Source organism: Belonocnema kinseyi, chromosome 2 (genome assembly GCF_010883055.1).
Source record: "Belonocnema kinseyi isolate 2016_QV_RU_SX_M_011 chromosome 2, B_treatae_v1, whole genome shotgun sequence".
Classification (NCBI taxonomy): Eukaryota; Metazoa; Arthropoda; class Insecta; order Hymenoptera; family Cynipidae; genus Belonocnema; species Belonocnema kinseyi.
Genome location: NC_046658.1, coordinates 67,550,944 through 67,560,464, shown reverse-complemented (window position 1 = coordinate 67,560,464; position 9,521 = coordinate 67,550,944). Strand labels below are relative to the sequence as shown.

General features: G+C 31.8%; 1 protein-coding gene across 2 annotated transcripts in view; it reads right to left on the bottom strand.

Annotated features, from left to right (window-relative positions):
• LOC117168145 (ABC transporter G family member 23) overlaps positions 1 to 8,936 on the bottom strand; it is a 116,909-nt gene extending 107,973 nt beyond the window's left edge. For both annotated transcript variants that reach the window (XM_033353565.1, XM_033353566.1), the window contains exon 1: positions 8,721 to 8,936. In XM_033353565.1, coding sequence (XP_033209456.1) covers positions 8,721 to 8,794 — 74 coding nt within the window. In that variant the 5' untranslated portion in view covers positions 8,795 to 8,936. The remainder of the gene's footprint in view (positions 1 to 8,720) is intronic.
• Between the last annotated feature and the right edge of the window lie 585 nt (positions 8,937 to 9,521).

The window sequence follows — 9,521 nt, the reverse complement described above, 5'->3', positions numbered from 1 at the left end:
AAATAAAAACATTGTAAATAAACACCAGAGCGTGTTTTTATTACTTTAAAAATATTAGGTTATGAAAGGGAAAATTTTGCTTAAAAAATAAGATTAATTTTTCGTTGCACGCTTTTTGATTCCTGAAACTTTATGCATGTTTAAATTTTTCCTGGGACTACCCAGGAAAAAGGAATCCATTGAAAAGACGACTCTGTGAATTGCGTATCCGTCATTTGCAGATTCAGAAAGTTAAAACAGAATAGGTTTGCGACTTTGTGAATCGGTCATTTTCTCAAGCAGCTTCGAATCTGCCATGTACAGCAATGACCATTTCAAGCAAGTTTATATTGAATCGGTTTCCTTCTTTTTGAATGAGACCGACTTTTTGGGGGTTAAGCTGCCAAATTTCACACGATTTTTTAAATTGATAAATTGTTGAAAGATTAAAAGAAATCATGCGCAGGTCTACTAGATTCCTTCTGCTATATCAGTCATTAGTATTTTACGGCATATAAATTAGTGAACAAAATTATAACGACTAAAAAGTCTTTAAAAAACAAATCAGCGGCAATTTGGATGACACTACCTTGATACTATTTTTAAAGCATGTGGCACTATCTACACTATTTATTATTTCTGACATAAGTTCGAGGCATATCTCAGGAAACAAAATTTCATTCACTTGCGTTTGAATGAGTTTTGATGACTTCTGAATTGCATATCTGTCACTGGAATTCCAGATTGCCACCCATTTCTTAGGCTGTCTTTTGAATAAGAACATTAGTTTTTTAACGGACAAACAGTCTAGCAGCTATTAGAAATAGGTATTATCTTATTCAGGAACAATAGTTCCGATAGAAAGTTATTGATTTACATAAAAACTTTAAATTTAAATAGTTTGAATTATTTAATAAAAACTAGTTAAATGGACAACTTTTAAGCAGATCCTGACCTACGTAGTCTACTTTTATTTATAGATTATTTATTTTTAGCCATTTTAATTGATTTTTTTAACATTGTTTTTCAAATATTTGCATCACACCACGTATGAAAGTTGACCATTTATTTATATATTGCACGCATTAAAACCAAATTTTTGCTTTTCATTTACGTTTATAAAATCTCGTTATCACTGAAAGTGAAAAATGAATAAGTTTCAATCTTTTGGTTATGAAATTTCACATTCACTTTACATCAATCTCAAATTCACAAAAACTATCACTCACGTTTTATTTTATAGAAATAATCTGTAAGAAAATGCGGATATTGAAAACCTAAACATTTGGATGTTTGGGATGCAAATAGACATGAGCGAATTGCGGTGTTTGTTTCTGACACATGCACTCCCGGCGGCCATTAGCATGTGATCCGAATAAAGTGAATAACACTGACGCTTTCATTGTAAATCTTATAATTCCTGCACGGGATAATCTATTTGAAATTATTGTAAAAATAGAATAACAACTCCACAATTATTGAATTTAGAAATAAATTGTTGCATCAACTGTAACATATTACATTATTATTCTATTTAAAATTATTAAACTTTTGTTTAATATACATTGTCCTATTCAAATTTATTACGTCATACTTATCACTCAAAACAATTTAAAAAAATTCTAATCTGCATATTCCACTCAGTTGAACATAACCTGAGGTAACCTACACTTGGCAGATTCACGCTCGTTGAAAATTGCTATGTGTGCATCGTATTTTTACCATTGGGTGTCATCTTTTAAGACCTCAATTTCATACTGAATTTCAACCCATTTATGCGCACATTAATGAATCGTAGAATGCTCATAGGAATTATTTCAGTTTAGTTAGTCCCATTCAACTATATTCACTCAGCCTTTTTTAACGAATGCGGAATGACAGATTTAAAGCACTGCACATAAATGACAGATTAAAAATGTGGTCAACCGATTGTGTTTTCATTCTTCTAATCTGCAAATGACAGATGCGTAATTCAAACCGACTCGCTTTTTTTCCTGGGTAGGTTAATAATAATTCAAAATTCTGTAAATTTCAGATATAAGGTATTAAGTAAATAAAGAAATTAATCTAATCCTATATATATATATAAGCACTCAAAACCGAAAAAGACGACTTTTTGAAAATGGGGACACAGCTAGCGTAAATTTCAGCATCGGGTATCCCTGATGAGGATTCATGGGATTTACTGGTATAATGTGGTCCGGAACCGGTTTTCCTTACGGATTACAGGAGAACTAACGTCACCAAACAGGTTTTTGTTTCGAATGTTTCGATGACTCGATTCCTGCTTGCTTGCATGCGTGACGAAACTGAAAATTGAGTTGAACGAGGGGGGAAAAATCAAATAAGAAGATAGATGCGAAATTTAAAAAAAGAGAGAGAAAAAAAGAATGCGTAAAATCCCAGACATTGACCGGTCCCGAGTTTCCTGGCCAAGGTGCATCATTACGCGACAAGTGTTTAGAATCTGTCTTATCTGGAGAACTAGGTTTCGTGTGAGTTCTTGCCTTTCACTATACGACGACGGAACTACCGGACACTTTACCAATCACTTTCACGCCCGTTTATGAACTCACTGACATAGCTTAATATATCTTGTACAATTGCAAAATTAATTTTCCAAGTATTTTCTGTAATTCGCGGATTTGAACATCACGATTACGCAGCAAATTGAAAATATCGGTCATGTGGAAGGAAAAATTTTTCTGCTAGGCTTAACGCTTGTAATCATTTGTTAAAATTGAGTAACAGCCCCTTCTAGACTGGGTTCACGGTTATTTAACAAAGTTGTTTTGAAATGAGAAATTGCAAATATAAAAAGAACGTGCAAGAATTCTATTTCAAACGAAAAGATTACTGTAGTCGCTTTTATTTCAATAAATTAACTAATAGTTTTCCGCTATTCAGTTCATGTATCTGCCTATTTCTGAACTTCCTAAAATTCTTTTGAAATATTTCAGGGTATTTTTTAAAGATTTCGAGAAATTTGTAATAGATTTCATATATATTAATTAAATTTGAATACATTTTTAGGCGTTAGAAATATTTCAGGATGATGCATTTTTTTAGAATTTCAAAAGATATGAAACGATTTTACAGGACCTATAAAGGTTTTAAGATATTTTTAAAAATTTCACATGATTCATAAGATTTCCAAAGATTTCAATGACTTTAAGAGATTTCAAAGTTCCCAATGTATTTTCATATGCTTTTCAGGATTCCTGAAAAAATATCATTATAGAATTTCAAGGAATTTTATAATATTTTAGTGGATTTTAAAGAATTTATTTACGAGAAGTGAGGTATTTTATCGGGTAGTTTTTAAAATTGACCCTGAAATGGATTTTTTCTTGAGTTTTTAAAAGTTTGTATGAAATTGATCCTGTGGATCAATTTATAAAACGATAAAATGATTTAAAATATTTCAAGGCATTTTTTCACATTGGAATTTTCATGAAATTTAAAAAATTTCAAGGGTTTCCAAAAGATTTTAATGGATTCAAAATATTTTAAGTTATTTTAAAAGGTTGCAAAGAAATTTTTCATTGATTTCAATGATTGAATGGGATATCAATGCATTTGAAATACAGTGAACTTCCACTTATGTCCCCGCTCGCCAATGTCCCCCCGCGCGCCTAGTTTCCCTGCCCGTCTACGCACTTATTTCTCCGTGCGCAGTTTCTTTACCTCCCACCACGGTCCCTATGCGCGCCATAAGGTCACGCCCGTGAGAGAAGCTGACCAATTAAAAAAAGAGGCCCGGCGAGCAGGAAGTCTGAACTGAGTATTTTAATATGACGTCATGGAAATGCAGATAACTTTTTCGAGAAAATATTATAAACGTAAAAGTAACTCTTAAATGGCCTAATAGTAAAATTCTTCTAGTGTAGAATGTATTTTCTCAGTTATATTCCATTATTTTGTCGATTGATGACCTTTCAGTGTCCCGCAATACAATCAAGTTTCCGAAGTTTGAGGTAACAGTACCCGATCTGAGACACTAACCTCAAATTTTGGATATTTTATTTCGTGACACTGAAAGATCTCTAATCGACAAAAGAATGGAACATGACTGAGAAAATAATTCTACACTTGAGAAATATTAGTATGCACTATGAAGGCTTTTATAACTTACCGATGCGTTTAGATAATTTTCTCCAAAAAGTCGTGTGCAGTTGCAGTGCAGAGCCATGTAGGTATCAAAGATAGGGAAAGGTAGACAAATGGTACTATTTCACGGAACAAAAAAATCAGTCATGCTAATCAATCGCATGATAACGGACCGCAACTGCTTCAACTGCGCATGTGCCGAAAAGCATTATTATTTATATTATATTTTTATTAATTCAAAATAGACCCACGCTTTTTGGCACATGCGTAGTTGGAAAATTTGCTTACAGTAGGCGTATCGATACAAGGCCGAGGTAGCCAATGACCGATGCTGGACACAAATATCCTGACGAATCGCGGTAGAGGTTGTCCCCTCCAGGGGGGGGGGGCATTCGTGAGCGTAGACGTTTTACGCCGGGGGGCATGCGTGGAAGTTTACTGCATTTAAGGGCATTTTAAAAGATTCCCAAGCATTTTAAAGAGCTTTACAAAGTTTTCAAGAATTTTAAGAAATATCAAAGGATTTTAAATATTTGAAGCAATTTTAAAACATTTCTAGAAATTTACTATTTATTTAAATAGTTTAAAGGTATTGCACAAACTTTGAAATATTTCAGGGTATTTGAAAAGATTCCAAGGCATTTTCAAGATATTTAAACAATTTCAAGAGATTTTTTTTTAAATCAAAGGAATCTCTCTAATTAAAAATTGTAAATTCACTCAATTTTACCCAATTCAATGAATTAAAAAATTTGGTGTTTCATTCATCTTAAGGTCTTTTGAACTCAAATTATGTAAACTTTTGTGTGTTATTTTTAAATTTCAGAGAAAGTTTTCTTTCTCTCTTGCAACAATCGTTTTGTAAAGAAATGCTTTACAATATTTTTTAATGATTTTTAACGAGACATTTTGATATCTTCAGTTTGCTATAACTACTCAATGTTAAAGTAACACAGCCACACAAACAATAAAATTATGCAACCCGAGCTAACCCACCATATCTACACGTTTTCGAGGTTACTGAATCCGCTTCCGGGGTCAGTTTGACCCAATCAGGTCAGGATCAAGGTCAATAGAAGATAAAAATGAAGAAAACCATTAGATCAGAGAAAACCTGTACACGCAGACGTTTTTGAGGTCACTGAATCCGAATCCGGGGTTAGTTTAATCCCATCAGGCCAGATTCAAAGCCAAGTAAAGGTTGAATAGAACACAAACATTGTATGGGAAAAAACCTCTACTATCAGACGTTTTTGGAGTAACTGAATCCGAATCCTGGGTCATTTTGATCCCATCAGATCCGGACCAAGGTCAAGTGGATGTCAACATGAGAGTCGAATTAAAGGTCATATCAAGGTCGAAATCGATAAAATCATGAGATCGAACTTATGGCGTTGCGCTAACCCCATATTCGAACTCAGCGACCCCAAAAAAGTCTAAGTGTAGAGGTTTTCTGCAATTCCGTGGTTTTCTCAATTTTGACCATGAGATGACTTTCATCCCGACCACATGGGATGAAAATGATCCCAATTTCAGATTTAGCGTCCTCAAAAACGTCTTAAAGTGATGGTTTACGCCGATTATATGGGTTTTTCTCATTTTGACCTTTATTTGACCTTGATCCTGACCTGCTGAGTTAAAAATGAACCCTGATTCGGATTCAGCGAGCCTAAAAAGACTGAGAGTAGAGGTTTTCTCCAATCCATTGCTTTTGTTTGATCTAATGGTTTTCTTTATTTTGACCTTCACTTGACCTTTATCCTGATCTAATAGGGGTTAAACCATAACACCGTCTGAGAGTAAAGGTTTTCTCTGAACCAACGGTTTGCTCCATTTTGACCCTCATTTGACCTTGATCCTGACCTGATGGAGTCGACTGACCCCAGATTCGGATTCAGCGATCTCAAAAAACTTATATTTTATAACTAGTAGAAATATATTTATATAAATATATTTGATATCTAGTGAAGAATTGAAATGAAATTTCCTAATCTTTCAGAAAAAATTTTTTTTTTAATTTTCATAGAAATTTAAATTTTGATTTGGATAATTTGCAAGTCTTCTACGAATGTGATGAATGGATGATCAAAAATTTCTAAAATTTGAAGAAAAAAATTTTTAATTTTTGAAAATGCTCTGAAGTTTTTAATTTTTGTTGGAAATATCTGCTTAACGAACTTAACCTACATTTTCTATGATTTTTAGTTGAATGGAAAATCAACAGTGAGATAAATGCATGGTATCGTGACATGGTAGAGTGAGAGGAAATGCATTTTTCATCTGCATACGACAAGCGTGTAAATACACCATTACAGACAGATAGACACCGAAAAAATGCTATGATTTTCGAATTCTGTAAGTGCTGAAACGTAAAATCTGTTAAAAATCAGAGATCGAAAATTTGGACGATTATATTCCACTCTCATAAATGAGGATGTAAAAATTCCAGTTCCAATTTATGGCTGTAATTCTTCAGAAGTTTAAATTACAGTTTTTGATTTAAGTTATAATATTTATGATATTTAAAAAATGTAGTTAACATGTTAACATATTTTTATTTTATTTTGAGAAGCTTTCGCACATAGAAAGGGTGGCAGGAATAATAAATGAATAAAGCATCTTCAAATATGGAAAAACAATCATCTGAAGGGGGCAAAAAAAAGAATTATAAACCAAACACAGAATATTTTTTATGTAAAAAGTTTGTTTACATTTAAATTGAAATCCTGTTTTAATGAAATTAATAGATTCATTAAAACCTTTTCTTGATGCTTTAATTATAAAACTGAAATTAATGTGAATAAATGAATAATTAGATATGTACATTTTATAGGTAATAAGATATATAGTGTATGCAATATGTAAGTAGTTATTGGTGAAAATGGACTGAGTGAAGGAGAAAATTTGCCCGTAATATTAAAAAAACTAAACTCGAAGAGTTAATAGCAAATAAATGTTATGATGACGATAGAGGTCGTATGGGATCGTAAATTAAAATGTTTTTGTAAATATTTTGAATTCATTGTCATGGATTTGAAAATTAATATATTAATATAATAAAATTATCATTTAATATATATTATTATGTATGTATTTTTGGCTGATTTAAAATTCGGTTAAGAATATTTTTCATTGACAAAAAGTTCACGGATTGAAGTAAATTTTATAATTTGAAGTATAATGAATATTCAGCATGAAGTTAAATTAATAAATTCGAGTTCTCGTGTAAAGTCCTTGACATTCCAAATCTCGTAACCAGAAAATTATAACCGGAATTAAAGCCTATTTAATATTTCTCAATGGCAGATTTATTTAATTCAAAACATTATGTACGTTATATGGTTTAAATTGCTATTTTAAATTATATACTTTGATTTTTATATTTTCTTTTCTTTTTATATTTATGTCATACAATTGCTTAAAAGAGTGACTTTTACTAGGAAGAGGAACTAAATTACGTGTGGAGAATCACCTCACATGTGCCTCAGATGCTAGAAGGAAGTGTAACATCATAGCAGGTTACCATAAATCACCGATCTATATTCAAGGCGAATTCGTGCAGTCTGTGTTTTCTGCAAGTCTAATGTTGGTCACAAAACTTTGGCATTCCGATAATAATCATAAACCATCATATAATTTAAAATTCAAAATATTTTTGTCGTCGATTGAGGAAAATATAAAGCAGGTTTAAAAGAATAGCCAGATCCTTATGAAATTCTCCATTCATATTGGCAATACACGCACATCATCATTATTATGACTGACCCACCTAAGAACAATACTCGGAGAAAAATTGATGTTCAAATGTAGATGTTCAAATGATAATACTGTACTGCCTAACATGCACATATTCATGCCAAACACCTACTATCTTTTTGAGATTTTAGGCGTCAAAATATTTTTATGTCAAACTAAAAACACATTCGGATGTTAAAATCTTCCGAGAGCATGCAAAAGGCGCATTGGATTTTCACTTCTATATTATTGACTTTTGTCTGTCTACACGACGGAACATTGTTCTTAAGTTTAACCTTATATTGACGCCAACAAATTTGTCATATTGTTTGTAAATTTAAAACAAAATTTGAATTTAAGTAACCTAAAATAGATAGAATTTTATATGTATATTGCAGACCATTCGTTCTCAACTTATTTGCCCCGTTTTTTTTTTAATTAATGATACTAAACATAACCTCAACTTCTTCCCTGAATGTACGAACATTCAAGTTTAATTTGAAATTCACGAATAAATTATCAATTAATTCTTTAATTGATCAGAAATACGTAAACTTCTCAAATATTTGCAGCCGTTATTTGATATAACCATACACGTAATATTTCGGATATTTTAGTTGAACATTTTGGATGTTACAGAGTAACATCTCACTTTTTAATATCTACAGATAACAGCTTTGAATATCTATATTGCTGTCCTCTAGTTAATCATAAAATATATTAATCCTCGACATCTGCATTTTACGTTTAAACATCTATTTTTCACCGTGTATTTATCATAAGAACGATATGGAAAGTTTGAAATACTATATACTTGCAATTCTATAATAATCTGTGGAAAAAAACAACTTCAATTAACATTTTTAAGTTTGTTCAGAAATAAAAGTTAACAGTACCTTTGGATATTATCGCTCCAACTAAACATCTTCCTGATTTTCTCCCTCTGAATTTCTTCTTGCTTGGTGGGCATTTTTAATACTTTTAACTTGCGTCAAGTCACTAAAAATTGTCCACCGGAAAATATTTCGTTTGTTTGATATAGATTGGATAACGTCACTTTTTTAATTTATAAAAAATATTTATTTTTTGATGAATGGCACTGAAAGAAAGATATTTTTTTAACAATATATCAAACACTTTAGTCCAGCATCGGGCACAATAAACATAAAACGCCAAAACGAGAGAAAAAGATTTCCAGAGCTGACCACCTTGAATATATTTACTGCGTATAATACTTGTTTGTGTTCATTTGATGACTTGCTTTTATGTATTTATCCGGTTACAAATCAAAAGTTATTGTATTGTTACCATTATAATTAATTGGCATTGTCTAGGAATGCGAATTTTTTCGAAAGCCTAACAGGTGAAAAAGAGGATTAGAGCTAGTATTACGGAAAATTCCGCATTACTACCCCGGCACGACCTGGAATTGTGTTAAATTTACGGAAATTTCTTCAGTAGAAAGTACGTAATTTATTTAGTAAGAGTGCATTGTAGAATTAATTTTAATGAAAATGACTAATTAAAAGAACCGGATTTATTAATGCATCATTAACAAGTGAAAAATGTAAAATTTTACTTCTCACGAATAAAAGCTGTAGGCTGGAATCTCTTGTCAGCATCGAGATTTTAGAGCAAACTTGAAACCTACTTTAAACATCTGAAATTGTGAGACATTCCTGCACACCTACAGGACA